Source organism: Aquarana catesbeiana, linkage group LG11 (assembly GCF_042186555.1).
Source record: "Aquarana catesbeiana isolate 2022-GZ linkage group LG11, ASM4218655v1, whole genome shotgun sequence".
Taxonomy (NCBI): domain Eukaryota; kingdom Metazoa; phylum Chordata; class Amphibia; order Anura; family Ranidae; genus Aquarana; species Aquarana catesbeiana.
In genome coordinates this window covers 25,164,290-25,180,514 of record NC_133334.1, presented here as the reverse complement: position 1 = coordinate 25,180,514, position 16,225 = coordinate 25,164,290, and the positions used below count along the sequence as shown (strand labels likewise).

The following is a 16,225-nucleotide window of genomic DNA, read 5'->3' as shown; positions in this document are numbered from 1 at the left end:
CTCAACCCCTCCTACCTTGCTGCAGACCGTCTAGTTTTCCATAATGCCCCTAACTTCCAACAGTGCCCCTCAACCTCCCACAGTGCCACTAGGCCCCTCGAGAGCCCTTGGTTCACCCCTAGCTTGCTGCAGAGCCTCCAGCCTTCCATAGTACCTCCAATAGTGTCCTACAGTGCCCCTCAACCTCTCACAGTGCCACTAGGCCCCCTAAGAGCCCTTGGTTCACCCCTAGCTTGCTGCAGATCCTCCAGCCCTCCATAGTGCCCCCAACCTTCAACAGTGTCCCACAGTGCCATCTAAGCTTCCATAATGATGCACAGGGCCTCTCAACGTCCCACAGTGCTCCTAGCCCCCTTAGAGACCTCAAAACCTTCTAGATTTCAGCCAAGGCCTCCAGCCTTCCATGGTGCCCCAACTTCGAAAAGTGTCCCCCCAAGCTCCCATAATGACTTGCAGGGCCTCTCAACTTCCCATAGTGCCCCCAACCACCAACAGTGACTCACAGGGCCCCTCAACCTCCCATAGTGCCACTAAGCCCCCTGAGACCCCTTGGCTCCCCCTAGCTTTCTGCAGAGCCTCCAACCTTCCATAGCACCCCCCCCCTCCAACCTCCCACAGCTTCTTATAGCACCCCCCAACCTCCCAGCGTGTCCCTTAGTGCCCCCAACCTCCTACAGTGCATCCCAGACCTTGCAGTGCCCTGCAGTCTTTAACGGCGCCCTCAACAAAACCCCCAGCCTCCAGGAGCAACAACCCAGCCCCCAGTTATTTTGATATGGAAAGCTAGTTCTCACATAAGAATTCCTGATGGCATGCAAAGCAGAGATGTTCCTATTTTCTACTCGGGAACACTGTGGGTTGGGAGCTCAGTGTGCAGCACATAATTTGCATACCACCAACTGGAATATGGTGCAATGTGCAGGACAAGGAAATTGTACTTTTACTTCCTGGTTGAGTGGTTTGAAAAGGAAAGCTTCCAGGATCGGAAGTTTGAATTTCTTCTCTGGACGTACTATATCAAGCTAGTAACAAAGTGAATACTATAAAGTCAAGCTGCAGAGAAGCAAAGTAACAAAGTACTCTTTTACTACATTTCAGGACAGCAAGCAATGTTGAAAATATTACTGTTTACCTCTCCCTTTTCTTCCCTTTGAGAGTTGTCGTCATACACCTAGAACAGAGCAAACGTTGCTTTGTTTACATGTTGCTGTCTGCAGTCTACACAGATCAGAATGTCTGCAGACCAGGACAGAGGACAATAATGAGGGAAATGCCTCTAGATACAACTCTATATTCTGCAATTGGTTGGCTGGGATGGTGGATGAGCAGGGTTTTCAGAAATCACAATTAAGGCTGCTTTCACACTGAGGAGTTTTTAAAGCGTTTTGGGTTAAAAGAAAACAAAAAGCGTCGGAAAAGCTCAAGAAAAGCTTCTGTAGCACCCCCCTGGGTATACTGGGAGCAAAGAGGGTACCTCCAGATACAGGGAGCGGACTTACATTTACCCCAGGGCTAAGTCCATAGCTATAATGGGAAGTTTGAACAAATGCGGGCGCCGGTCACTTTAGGTATTTTTCAATGCTTTAATTAAAACTTGAGAAAGATTGTAGAAAAGAGGTCGAGAGGAGGTTTCAGATACCTTTTTTAGCGGATCACTTACAGACTCCTTGAATCAAAGGACAAAACACAGCTTTCTTTCAGCGGATCTTGAATACCTGGGTAGGTCTCTCACACACCTGGCAACCAGTAAGATGTCTGGATAAGCCTTCCTCACAAACTTGGCAGCCAGGAATGTATTACCTTGATTAGATTGTAGAACAGCTTCACAGTACCAGAACCTTTTAAGCCGTCCGGCGGTACTGTAAGGATAGGTTAGATGTAGGTACGTCCTCCCAAGTAAGTCACCAGGCCCTTCTGAGAGACCAGCCTTCATCCTGGCTCTCTCCAGTAAGGGTCCTCCCCTGGATCTCCTCAGCTTGGCTCAGCTTCTTCCAAACAGGCAAGGACAGCCTAAGGACCACCTCCGGACTAGTAGGCCCCAGACAGGCTTCTGGGCCTACTTGCACAGCTTGCAGCAGCGTAGCCTCAGGCCTGGAGGGCCACGAGGTGAGGACTGACTAAAGCACATGGCATCTGTCCAATAAATACCCCTTCCCAGAATGCACAGCGGCAGGAACCTCCTACTGAGCTGTTTCTGGAAAAAGAATATTCATTACAGCTTAACTTGTTATCCTCACACTGTCCTGTGGTACCAGTGACGCCTACTGGCAACACTGGGAAATGCACAACACAGTCAGATTTAGGACAGAGCCAAATAAACTATGTACAATCAATCTGAGCTGTTTACAGCTCAGCCAAAAGCGAAATTTACAATATAGACCCATTTTTAGGAACAGGGGGCTACACTTCCCTTTAAATTCTATGGATGTCTTCACAGTGGGGCTTTGCGTTTCCATTGCGGTGTGTAAGATCCCGCTTGCCGCATTTTTGGAGTTTGTTTGGTCAGTAGTTAAAAAAAAAAAAAATGCACCAAAAACACACCTTTTTAACAGCACGTTTTTCCCTGCTTGTTGCATGTTTTTGCGTGCAGCAAAACGTGCGCCTGCTTACCACCTCTGGGGTGCCATTAAGAATGAATACTTTTAAATTTTTTGTTTCAGTCTGCAGCTTTCCCGTGATCCTGCCATGATGGTCCTTCCTTGGCTAAGGTGACAATGCTCTGCCTTTGTCTTCCAATGGTGCTCCTATGTTGTCATCTTGCTTGTATGCTTCCAATAGAGACAACAAGTGACTGTTTCAACACACATTGTGTGAACATGCTCCACTGTTGTCACCATCAGGAAACCCACCTCGAGTAATGCCATGCAGCCTTCACTGGAGAGCATAGAGACAGGATTTGCATAAAAATGCCAACTATCCCAGATTTGTCGGGACAGTCCCGCATATTGGACCTTGATCCGGATGATGTTGTGTCCCAGGATCACAGTTTAACCTTTATTTAATCCGGGAAAGTCCCACAACCTGGACCTCGGTCCCGATGATGCGGTGTCCCTGGAGATGTCTCAGAATTACAATTTCACCCTTATTTAAAGCGTTCAGATTCAGGACATTCCCACACCTTGGACCTCGGTCCCGACGATGCTGTGTCCCGGGAGTTTCCCTGGATTGCAGTTTCACCCTTATTTAAAGTGTTCAGATTTGGGACAGTCCCGCAACTTAGACATTGGTCCCAATGATGTGTCCCTGGGAATGTCTGCTTCACTCTTTAAATTGAAAGAGTTCACCTTTTACAAAACAAACAAAAAAAATGAACGAGCACCATACTCGCGCCCCCCCCCCCCCCCGGCCCCCACTGTACTTGCCTCTGGTGATGCTGAGCTGTCAGTGTCCTTGCAGCTGGTCCAACTTTCCAGGCATTTGAAATCCCTGCTCTTCTTTCTTCTCCATGCAGCACTTCTGGGACAGATCAGAGAGATTCTAATTGGTCAGCTCCATCAAAGTGAATTGCTCGGATCTGTCCTGATGTGCTGCATGGAGAAGAGTGGGGATTTCAAATCTCAGCTGCAAGGACAATGAAAGCTCATCACCAATGGAGGTAAGTACAGTATCTCACAAAAGTGAGTACACCGCTCACATTTTTGTAAATATTTTCTTCTATCTTTTCATGTGACAACACTGAAGAAATGACACTTTGCTACAATGTAAAGTAGTGAGTGTACAGCTTGTATAACAGTGTAAATTTGCTGTCCCCTCAAAATAACTCAACACACAGCCATTAATGTCTAAATTGACAACAAAAGTGAGTACACCCTTAAGTAAAAATGTACAAATTGGGCCCAAAGTTTCAATATTTTGTGTGGCCACCATTATTTTCCAGCACTGCCTTAACCCTCTTGGACATGGAGTTCACCAGAGCTTCACAGGTCACCACTGGAGTCCTCTTCGTCCATGATGACATCACGGAGTTGGTGGATGTTAGAGACCTTGAGCTCCTCCACCTTCCATTTGAGGATGCCCCACAGATGATCAATAGGGTTTAGGTCTGGAGACATGCTTGCCAAGTCCATCACCTTTACCCTCAGCTTCTTTAGCAAGGCAGTGGTCATCTTGGAGGTGTGTTTGGGGTCGTTATCATGTTGAAATACTTACCTGCGGCCCAGTCTCTGAAGGGAGGGGATCATGTTCTGCTTCAGTATGTCACAATACATGTTGGCATTCATGGTTCCCTCAATGAACTGTAGCTCCCCAGTGCCGCCAGCACTCAGACCATGACACTCCCACTACCATGCTTGACTGTAGGCAAGACACACTTTTCTTTGTACTCCTCGCCTGGTTGCTGCCACCCACATCTAACACCATCTGAAGCAAATAAGTTTGGTCTTGGAAGGTCCATAAAGACATGGATGAGCGAGTTTGGGGTGGAGAAACTTGACTGGCCTGCACAGAGTCCTGACCTCAACCTGATAGAACACCTTTGGGATGAATTCGAGCGGAGACTGCGAGCCAGGCCTTCTCGTCCAACATCAGTGCCTGACCTCACAAATGCGCTTCTGGAAGAATGGTCAAACATTCCCATAGACACACTCCTCAACCTTGTGGACGGCCTTCCCAGTAGAGTTGAAGCTGTTATAGCTGCAAAGGGTGGACCAACTCAGTATTGAACCCTACGGACTAAGACTGGGATGCCATTAAAGTTCATGTGCGTGCAAAGGCCGGTGTCCTAATACTTTTGACTATATAGTGTATGTGATCCAAGGCTGAAACTTTCACTGCTTCCAGGAAAACGGGGATAATGTTTGCTGTGGGTGTGAAGGTGTATTGTGACAATGTAATCTCTATAGAGTGCAGGTGCGGTCCATGCACATCTATAATAAATGCAAATGGATGCACTCCGCGTGACTCGGCAACGGAGATAACATTCAGCACTTTTGAATGTTATCTCTGTTGCCGAGTCCCATTGGAGTGCATCGATTTACAAATTGTTTAATCAATATAGAATGTACATTGTTGCACCTTGTTAACATTATATTTTTTTCTTTTCTTTAGGACCATCATACATGGATTGAATAGAGACTGGCTTAACTTCGATCCATGTATGACAGCCCTAAAAAAAATTAAAAATGTTTTTAAATGATAATTGTTGGGGACAGTGGTGGATCTACCAGTCCACTTCTGTACAGCCACCCTGTTGGGTTTTTCCTGGTCAATCAGCAGCGTTGGCTATAGAGGGCAGCACTGATCAATCTCCCCACTATAAGAACACAATAGCTCAGTGGGAATTATTCCCCCATCCACCTCAAATATGTGATTGGGGGAATAAAGTTTATTCCTTTTTTTTTTTTTTTTTTTTCTCCCCCACCAACAACTGGGTTACACTAAAAAAAAAAAAAAATCCATTGGCTGTCTTAGTTTTGGATAGTATTGGGAAGGATTAGAACCTCTGCTAGGTTTTATTATTCTATAAATGGAAAATACCGCCCTAGATAACAAAGAAAAAAAACTGAAAATAAAAAGCAGCTGCTAAAAACGTGAGATATACAAATATAAAGTTCAACAAAGCAGCGCTAAGAAAAATAAAAAAGAATAATAAAATGGTGTTGTAAGTAAAGTCCAGAACAGACACACGCAATGAATGTGTGTGAGCCCCACACACAGCAACCTATGTGTTAATAAAAATAAATTAAATCCATAGGGCACACTGAAGACAAAGACAGTACACCTCCACCACATAGAGTGCGTGCTTACCAAAAGGCAAGCTCTTATGAGCCTGCGGCTAAATACCCAGCCAGGGCCTCTGTCCGGAAGAGTATTGAATATCCAAAAGTATCGATTGGGAAGAATCTTGAACTAGGCACCAGACGACCAGGGAGACTCAAACGTTAAACCGCCAGGGGAATAGGTCGAGCGTTACCCAAAAAATGTAAAGAGACTCACCATAGTGTAGTGTCAAGAATGTACCATATAGGTTTATTCGGGTTAAAAGATTTCACTTACAGAAATGCTGATAAAAATGGTCAAGAAAAGAGCAGGCCGCCTTGCACCCGTCCACTGTGTTACAGGGCAATGATGTCAGCACGTCAAACCTCCCGATGCGCGTTTCGTCACGTTGTCTCGGTTTTCTTGCTTTCCGGGGCTCTTTTGCAGAGATTTCACCACATTTCCTGTTCTGGTGACTGTTTTACCTGGGCAGGAAGTTGGGGAAGCCCTCCAGCAACACAGACACATATGTAAATGCTTTTTTTAAGGAGAGAAAAGCCAGAGCCTCTGCCAGCTTTTTATTGTCTGTTTCCCCGTTTACAGATTTTCCACCATTTCCTGCCTGATGGAGGGAAAAAAAAAAAAAGGAGTCACCAGGACAGGAAGTGATGGGAAATCTCTCTGATGGAGTCCCAGATAGCAGAGAGACCTGACAGCAGTTCTAACCTTTTCCACTCCATCCAAAACTAGGAAAAAAGGTTTTGGCTATAGCTATTATTTTAAATGTTTAACCGAGTATGTTTTTATAGGGATTTAAATGGTTGGGGTTTGCATACACATTGCCTGCCAGATATTTTAAACTCTGTTTATCGACCACTCTTGTGACTCCTACACCTCTGCCACTTTATATAGCCACAATTTTTACAGCCTGCAACTCTGCAGCTGTGCCTGCTCTTAGCCCCCAGTTCCTGAAAATCATTAGAATGACAGTGTTGGGATATTCAGTGATCCGTTCAGGGTGAAGGCACTTCCATTCTCAGCCTGGCTTCTGGCAAGAAGAGGACTGTAGGAAATTAAGAACGAAAAAGATATTGGAAGTTCTGCTAACCTGCTTGGGTCTACAAGCTATTTCATTAATTGATATTGTATTTTAGTTTTTATTTTAATTTAGTTTTTTTGTGTTTTTTTTTTTTTTTATGAAAAGATGATCCAGTTGTTATAACCTGCTTGGTTCTACAAGCTATTGTATTGATATAATTTTTTTTTCTTTCTATTTTTTTTTTCTTTTTTTTTTTTTTTTTTTTGAATTTAGGATTTTATTTATATTTATTTATATTTAGTTTAATTATTTTATTAACAAAAGATACTCAAGTTGTTCTAGCCTACTTGGTTCTAAAAGCTATTGAATTAGTTGGTATTCCTTTTTTTATTTTCTTTTCTTTTTTTTTTTTTTTTTATAATTTCGTTTTTTATTTTAGTTGTGTTGTTTTATTGTGTCTTAGGGATAATTCTACTCTGAATTTTTTTATTCTATTTTATTTTTTTCTGGGATTTAGAAAGAAGAGCTTCAAAATCATCAGATCTCAGTCCCTCCACCTCCAGATGCCAACGGTTGACTGGAAGGCTCCTGCCACCATCTCACCCCTGCCATCACCAGTAGTTCCCGTCCAACCGGCTCTGCCCATCTCGCAAGGTCCGACACATGCTGTCCAGGTTCCCTATGAAGTTCTGGACTTCCAGCGAGTGTCCATTAGTGGAGATTATTGTGCTGGGGTAAGGAAGGACACTCATCAATGTTCATCTCTAAGGCATGAAAGCCTCAACAATCTGCATAGCTCCCATCTGTCACTCGTTTGGGGGGGACAGGCACTCTTTCAAAAACAAATCCTATTTTTACTATAAAACAAAAGCCAGAAATCCAAAGTTTTCCCTACTCAAAAAAACAAACAAACAAAAGGACAATAGAGACGAAACGGCACCTGATTCTATACAACTTCATGCCCGACCACCCAGCTATCTGCTTACAGGGGAGCATGGAATCGGTTACCTTTCTTTATTTGCCCTATTGGGAGGAAATCCTGGACCAGACTTTACAGCTAGATATATCTATATATCTATATCTATATCTATATCTATATCTATATCTAGATAGATATAATGTGAAAACCCCTACAAAGCCATTCAAATATATGCCCCATTGCATGGAAATCCAGACCAAAGTATACCACATTATCTATGCCATATGGTTACCATATAAAAAAAACCCAAGAAAGTCCTATTACCATAAACTGGAAAGTACTGAGAAATATACATTTGATCTTCTAAACCAGGGATGGCTAAACGTTCTAAACAAAGAGCCAGTTTACTGTCCTTCACTTTGAGGGGCCGAACTGTGGCCAGTGTGAGTAAACAATGCACTGGCGTCAATGGGAGTAAGCAATACCTCATCATTGGTATTAGCAGGAATAGTGCCCCATTGCTGGTATCAGGAGAAGGAATAGCACCCCATCATTGGTGTCAGTTGGAGAAATAGTTCCCCACTGTTGGTGTCAGTGAGAGGAATGGTGCCCCATTGTTGGTGCCAGTGTGAGGAATGGTGCCTTATTTTTGGTGTCAATGGGAAGAAAGGTGGCCCATAATTGTTGCCATTAGGAGGAATGGTCCCCCATTGTGTCAGTGGGAAGAATGGTGGCCCATTGTTTGTGTTAGTGGGAGGAATGGTGGTCCATTGTTTATATCTGTGGAAGTATCGTGCCCCGTTTTTGGTGACCGTGAAAGGAATGGTGGCCCACCATTTTTGTCAGGGGAAGTAATGGTACCACATTTTTGGTGTCCATGGCAAGAATTATGCCCCACTGCTGGTGACTTTGAGGGTGCCAAACGGGCCAGTGTGAGTAAATGTCCTGACATCAGTGGGAGTAAGCAAAACCTCGTCATTAGTATTAGTGGGTAGAAAGGTGTCCCATTGTTGGTATCAGGGGAAGGAATAGTGCCCCATCGTTGGTGTCAGTGAGAGAAATGATGCCCTATTGTCAGTGGGAGAAATGGTGCCACATGGTGTCATTAAGGGGAATGGTGGCCCATTTTTAGTGTCAGTGGCAGAAATTCTGCCCCACTGCTGGTGCAAGTGGAATGAATTGTGCCTTGTATCCATTAGAAAAGCAAGTGTCCCAAGGGCCAGATAAAGGCAAGCAAAGGGCCGCTTCCAGTCCCCCGGGCCGCACTTTGGAGACCACTGATCTAAACCATCTGTTTACTGCTGCTAAGCAAACAAAAGCGCACATTTTTAGTAAAAAAAAAACCTGAGACTCTCTGAAGTAAAAGCCAGGCTATCACAAACCTCGGTCTTTGAAAAAATTGACAACCAAACTTACTGATAAAATGGTCCTATACAAAACATTTTGGGAACTTTTGGGTGCTATATTTCTCCCCAGAACTTCAATAGGTGCCTTCTGATACTCTGAACCTGTCTGAGCAACCAGGTAGTCAAACATTTTACCTTTCCCATTCATGGTTGCCTACCCATCCCTCCCCCTTTATCTCTGCCCTCATCCTCCGACATATTGGCTTACTGCATTGGCCTATATTTCTATTACATCACTTCAAGTGACCCTATACAAATTATGTGAACTTTGGGCGCTATGTTTCACCACCCAGAGCTTTGATAGGTGCCTTCTAATGCTCTAAACCTCTCTTGGCGACCAGGTAGTCAACCATTTCTCCCCCCCCCCCCCCCCCCGGCCTGTTCACCTACCCATCCCTCCCCTTCCTTCCCCTCTACCTCAGCTCTCATCCTCCTAGCAAGGTGTAACAGCAAGAAGAGGGACTAAATACCCTCCCAGCAGACAGCACTAGGTGGAGCTGATCACTGGGATTTGCTGGCTGCCGGGAGATACCTGCTGGTGGACACTCGAACTACAAATTTACCCTCTAGGAAGCACAGTGCCAACAGCAGGTGATCTAGGTTCTGACCCATCCCATTAGACAACAATGGGACTGCCAATACGGGGGATGCATGCAACACCTGTGCATCTCCAAGCAGGTAAAACATGAACGCGGTTTAATGGTGCCAAAAAAAGGTTTTTTTTGCAGCTATATTCCTATGCCAGGGTTCCTGTACCACAAATAACAGCACCATTTTGCAGACGGGGGGGATTACAATTTAACATTAAAATATTCCAAGGGAAGTTGAAGTTTTTTAAAATTGCATTGAATCCTTTTCACAGGTGACTGTTGATGATTACGAGCAAGCTGCGATCAAGCTTGCCAAAGCCCTGCTCATACGAGAAAAATACTGCCGGCTGGCGTACCATCGATTCCCCAGGACCACCGCTCAGTATTTGTGTACGGCAACCAATGAAATGTGGAAGGAGGAAGACGAGGTGTACCCAGGTAGAGACTTTGTTCTATACTTGTAGTGTATGATGCAGGTAAGGAAGCCATAAGGCCTTAGTGACCAGCCTGTAGCCCCCGAAGACCCTCCAGACACTAATCTGTGTTTTCTTATTGCCCTGTTATAGCAGTGATCTCTAGCAGTCACGTAATATGTTTTCGGTCTGACTGTTTTTTAAATCATGTCCCTAGTCTCCAGCAACTGCTCTTGTATTATGTCTGCAGGCTCGGACCTTCTCTTGTATCAGTTGCAGTCTCGGACCTTCTCTTGTATCATGTCCGCAGTCTCTGACCTTCTCTTGTATCATGTCCGCAGTCTCTGGCCTTCTCTTGTATCGTGTCCGCAGTCTCTGACCGTCTCTTGTATCATGTTTGCAATCTCTGGCCTTCTTTTGTGCCATGTCTAAAGTCTCTGACCATATCCTGTATTGTGTCCACAACCTCTGCTGTTATAGCTGCAAAGGGTGGGCCAACTCAATATTGAACCCTACGGACTAAGACTGGGATACCATTAAAGTTAATGTGTGTGTGTAAAGGCAGTCGTCCCAATACTTTTGGTAACATAATGTACTTGGAGAGAAAAAAGTTAAAGAAAATGAAAGCCCTCTTATGTCCACATCTGTCGGCTGTCATGCAGTCACAAAATCCTTCATATCCAATTGGTTTAACAGACTAGAGAGAGGTACGAAGGAGGCTGTGGAGGCTGTGATGTAGATCGCTAACTATGGTGGTCCTAAGTGAAACAAAGTACATGTCAACGTCATGCTGGAGGTTAATCTTAATCTCTATTGTTACATTTTACGTATTTTTTTTGCAGAGTTCAACCCTCCCCCTGTGGAAGAGGATCCATACAGCCTAGAGAACGTCCCACCAAATCTTAACTACGAGGTGAGAATGAAGTGCGGGATCCTCTACATCTACGACAACAAGGAGATGGCTGAAGCCAATGAGCCCCGCAGTCTGCCATACCCCGACCTGGAGACCTACACGCTGGACCTCAGCCACGTCTTGACGCTCATCGCTGACGGTCCCACGTAAGTTGTGTTAAAGCGTTTGTTACCCCAATGCTTCATATTCCTGATATGTGTCTGCTGTACCATGTGCTTGTATGAGAGTGTCTCCTGTTCTCTTTGTATCGCTTCCTTTTTGTGAAATCCCTGGTGTTCCTGCCAGTTCCTCTGCTTCCTTATAAAGAAAACTGACCACACTAAGCAGGAGAGCACAGTGTGGTCAGTTCTCTAGCTGTGCTGGGATCTCAGTGTACTCTCCTCCAATGATCAGACTTGTCCTGTATTGCCCCTACTACACTGCCATTCACTGGGAAGCTCAGTGTGCTGCTGCTTCTCCTCCTCTCCCCTGCTTTTATTCAGCTGAGAATAGAGGGGATGTGATCACTTACAGTGGGGCAAAAAAGTATTTAGTCAGCCACCAATTGTGCAAGTTCTCCCACTTAAAAAGATGAGAGGCCTGTAATTGTCATCATAGGTATACCTCAACTATGAGAGACAAAGTGTGGAAATAAATCCAGACAATCACATTGTCTGATTTTTGAAAGAATTTATTTGCAAATTATGGTGGAAAATAAGTATTTGGTCTCCTACAAACAAGCAGGATTTCTGGCTCTCACAGACCTTTATCTTCTTCTTTAAGAGGCTCCTCTGTCCTCCACTCATTACCTGTATTAATGGCACCTGTTTGAACTTGTTATCAGTATAAAAGACACCTGTCCACAACCTCAAACAGTCACACTCCAAACTCCACTATGGTGAAGACCAAAGAGCTGTCGAAGGACACCAGAAACAAAAATTGTAGACCTGCACCAGGCTGGGAAGACTGAATCTGCAATAGGCAAGCAGCTTGGTGTGAAGAAGTCAACTGTGGGAGCAATAATTAGAAAATGGAAGACATACAAGACCACTGATAATCTCCCTCGATCTGGGGCTCCACGCAAGATCTCACCCCGTGGGGTCAAAATGATCACAAAAATGGTGAGCAAAAATCCCAGAACCACCCCGGGGGGGGGGGGGGACCTAGTGAATGACCTGCAGAGAGCTGGGACCAACGTAACAAAGGCTACCATCAGTAACACACTACACCGCCAGGGACTCAGATCCTGCAGTGCCAGACGTGTCCCCCTGCTTAAGCCAGTACATGTCTGGGACCGTCTGAGCTTTGCTAGAGAGCATTTGGATGATCCAGAAGAGGATTGGGAGAATGTCATATGGTCAGATGAAACCAAAGTAGAACTGTTTGGTAGAAACACAACTCGTCGTGTTTGGAGGAGAGAGAATGCTGAGCTGCAACCAAAGAACACCATACCTACTGTGAAGCATGGGGGTGGCAACATCATGCTTTGGGGCTGTTTCTCTGCAAAGGGAACAGGACGACTGATCCGTGTAAATGAAAGAATGAATGGGGCCATGTATCGTGAGATTTTGAATGCAAACCTCCTCCCATCAGCAAGGGCATTGAAGATGAAACGTGGCTGGGTCTTTCAGCATGACAATGATCCCAAACACACCACCCGGGCAATGAAGGTGTGGCTTCGTAAGAAGCATTTCAAGGTCCTGGAGTGGCCTAGCCAGTCTCCAGATCTCAACCCCATAGAAAACCTTTGGAGGGAGTTGAAAGTCCGTGTTGCCCAGCGACAGCCCCAAAACATCACTGCTCTAGAGAAGATCTGCATGGAGGAATGGGCCAACATACCAGCAACAGTGTGTGACAACCTTGTGAAGACTTACAGAAAACGTTTGACCTCTGTCATTACCAACAAAGGATATATAACAAAGTATTGAGATGAACTTTTGATATTGACCAAATACTTATTTTCCACCATAATTTGCAAATAAATTCTTTCAAAAATCAGACAATGTGATTGTCTGGATTTGTTTCCACATTTTGTCTCTCATAGTTGAGGTATACCTATGATGACAATTACAGGCCTCTCATCTTTTTAAGTGGGAGAACTTTCACAATTGGTGGCTGACTAAATACTTTTTTGCCCCACTGTATTAAAAAAGGGGGAAAAAAGATCTTTATAATTGTTTTTCTTTTCTTTATATCTATACAAAAATGTTTTGCCTTTCATTTCTATTTTAAAATGAATGGGTTGTTTTACAAGCTGATCGTTTACAATCACTTTAAGTTACATCTGGGTGCATAAGGCTCAATACAAAGCTAACACACCAGGATACAAATATTCTCAAAAAGTGAGTTATTTTCAGCTGAAATTTGAAGAATGAGTCACATGGCTAAAAATATCCGTAACCTTATATAAAGCTTCATAAATTCAATTATAACCAATCATATAACAAAAAAAAACTAATTTTGTCTTTTTTTTTATATGATTGTTTATATTTGAAAAAATCTTTGAATAAAGAATTATACGTAAAAAAAAGCTTCATAAATTAAGCCTTTAGTGTAGGTGCAAATTGAAAGCTGGCCTCACGTATGGAAATTATAATAGAGCAATCAAAACGTGCATTGCTTTCGATTAAACAAATGAAAAAAATAAAATAAAATTTAAAAAAATAAGTTGTTTCTGTCCCCTGCAAAAATATGGGGATAGAAATTTCCTATGTGGAGAAATGCAATCACTTTCAACAAAATTTGCTGTTTTTTATTTATTTTTTTTTTTTCAGCTTTATTTTTTTTTAAATTTGAACTATCAAACTGGATTGAAGCTGTCAATTGATTGGGCAATTGTAAAGTCGTTTTTTTAAAACCTTTAAAGTTTAAAAAGTTTAGAAGGTGTTTTTTTTTTTTTTTTTTTTTTTTTTTTTTTAAGTTGCTAATGTCTACTTGTGATCAGGGCTTTTGTTCTCAGAATAGGTGCAGGTACTCCTCCCTCGCATACCACCCCTTTTCTACGCCACCTACCCACCTCCCCCTTTTTTGATTATTTTGTGGCACTAAGTAATTTGGATGGAATTTGTAAATTATATCAAGAAAAGCAGTAAAATAGATCCCCTGCAGTGATCAACAATGGACCCAGCAACAAAAGGCAACTATAGATCCACCCCAGCAACAACGGACCCCCCCCCCACAACAAAATACATTGCCAGTAGCAATAAATGACCCTCAGCAACAATAGATCCATACCAGCAACAATAGACTTCCCATGCAACAATTGACCCCCCCCCTAATTGCAATATGTCCCTCCGCAGCCGTCAACAGACCCTCCAGCCACCGGCAACAATGGACCCCTCCCTCCAAAGTAGATCAGCCCAGCAACAATTGACCCCCTTTCAGCAACAATAGATCCCACGCCAGCAAGAATAGACCTCCCCAGCAACAATTGACCTCTCCCCCCCCCCCCCCCAACAGTAGATCTCCCCCCAATGGCAATAGGTCCCCCAGCAGCCAGCACCAACAGACCCTCCAGCATACCCCAGCACCCCTTGCCATTACATACATTTAGTAGTGGAGGTGCCAGGAACTGCGTTCCCCCTCGTTCCCGCTGAAAAAAAGCCCTGCATGTGATGGTATTGGATATTCCTGGTGAATAGAAAGTGATTGAAAAAGAGTGAAAGTAATGAGCCCAGGAGGAGATGACAAGCAACATTCAGAAGGACGCAGGCTTGTTGGGTTGTTTACAAGCTTTTACTGCACAGCTCAGGGAGAGCGGGCCAAGCAGTAGCTAATAAACTTCTTGGAAGCAACACAGCAGGACAGACTTGGCAGACTCCTCTCTTGAGTAAAAGTGTAGCCAGAACTAAAATTTTTTTCTTTGTCGGTCTTGTCCAGTGACCTCACAAGTCCTCTTTTTTCGTCATTGGAGGAGAGATCCCAAATGCCGCAGAGAGCGCTGCCGCTGCAGTAGTTTCCTTTGAGTTCAGGGTGGTGGAGCCATGGTACTCTGGACGTACTTTAACCCAAACAACTGTATTGGTTAGTGCAAGTGTGGTCAGCAGGAGACCACATCAGAGATTAGGAGAGTTTAGCAACTGCAAGCTATGAAGAGTTTTTTTTTTTTTTTTTTTTTAATTTTCTGGTGGTCTTTTGTCCACGCTTGGGCTTTGCCTGAATAAATCCAGGTCAGTAGCTGTGGTCCAACATAACCCTTATGCCCCGTGCACACGATCGGACTTTCCGACAACAAAACAGTGGATTTTTGTTCGAAGGTTGCTGGCTCCAACTTGTCTTTGCATAAACACGGTCACACAAATGTTGGCTTACAATTACGAATGTGGTTACGTACAAGACGTATGTGATATCTCCATTACGAACGCTAGTTTTACCAAGCGCTTCCGGCTTGTACTTGATTCCGAGCATGCGTGGACTTTTGTGCGACGGACTTGTGTACACACGATCGGAAATGCTGTCAACAAACATTTGTTGGCGGAAAATTTGAGAACCTGCTAGCCAACATTTGCTGGCGGAAAGTCCGACAACAAATGTTTGATGGAGCATACACACGGTCGGACTTTCCGCCAACAAGCTCACATCCAACATTTGTTGTCGGAAAATCCGATCGTGTGTACGGGACATAAATCTAGATACTGATGTTTGCACTCTTTCTGGTCCCAGAAATTTTCATATATTCTAAAATAGCAACCACCCTATAGCTTGCTAATTCACCTTCAAAAAGGGCACCATGGGCAAGCAGAAAACCATCCATTTTACAAGACATTTGTTTTTCATCACATCTATATATCATTTATAGACTTTTTTTTTTTTTTGCACATTATATAGATAAGTCTCTGTTCCTGAAGGGGAATACGGTCATTGCATACATGCTCTAGGCCAGTTTGGTCAGATGCCGAATAATCTGCCAGAATGTTTTAATAAGGAAATGTCCCACATGGATTCCTAGCTACATGAAACACTCCTTCTATTCTTGGTGGACACCAACCAAGCCCTTAGCGTTGGAGGACTACCATACCAACCAATTATCCTCAATGTGCCCAGGATGATTAGGAAATCATTCATCATGGTGTTTTCCTATATCTGAGTTCTTCGCTGACGGACATCGTAACTTGTATAATGACATAGACAAAGAGCAGACTGTCTTGACAAGTTTCTCATAAAGCTTTTTTTGTTTGGGAGGAGAATGGCTTGCTCTTGGCAAGGCAGCTGGCTGGGAGCCTGGAACTCTTGATCCACCCCCTAGCACATTATTACGATGGGTTTGGGT

The 16,225-nt window shown here is 43.9% G+C and overlaps 1 protein-coding gene across 6 annotated transcripts in view; it reads left to right on the top strand.

Annotated features, from left to right (window-relative positions):
- The window catches only part of AMPD3 (adenosine monophosphate deaminase 3), a 74,734-nt gene that overhangs the window by 33,010 nt on the left and 25,499 nt on the right, over positions 1-16,225 (top strand). For 4 of the 6 annotated variants that reach the window (XM_073604089.1, XM_073604088.1, XM_073604090.1 and 1 more), the window contains 4 exons: positions 2,661-2,708; positions 7,254-7,470; positions 9,924-10,089; positions 10,907-11,123. In XM_073604089.1, coding sequence (XP_073460190.1) covers positions 2,661-2,708; positions 7,254-7,470; positions 9,924-10,089; positions 10,907-11,123 — 648 coding nt within the window. The remainder of the gene's footprint in view (positions 1-2,660; positions 2,709-7,253; positions 7,471-9,923; positions 10,090-10,906; positions 11,124-16,225) is intronic. The other 2 variants (XM_073604091.1, XM_073604092.1) reach the window with 1 other exon arrangement.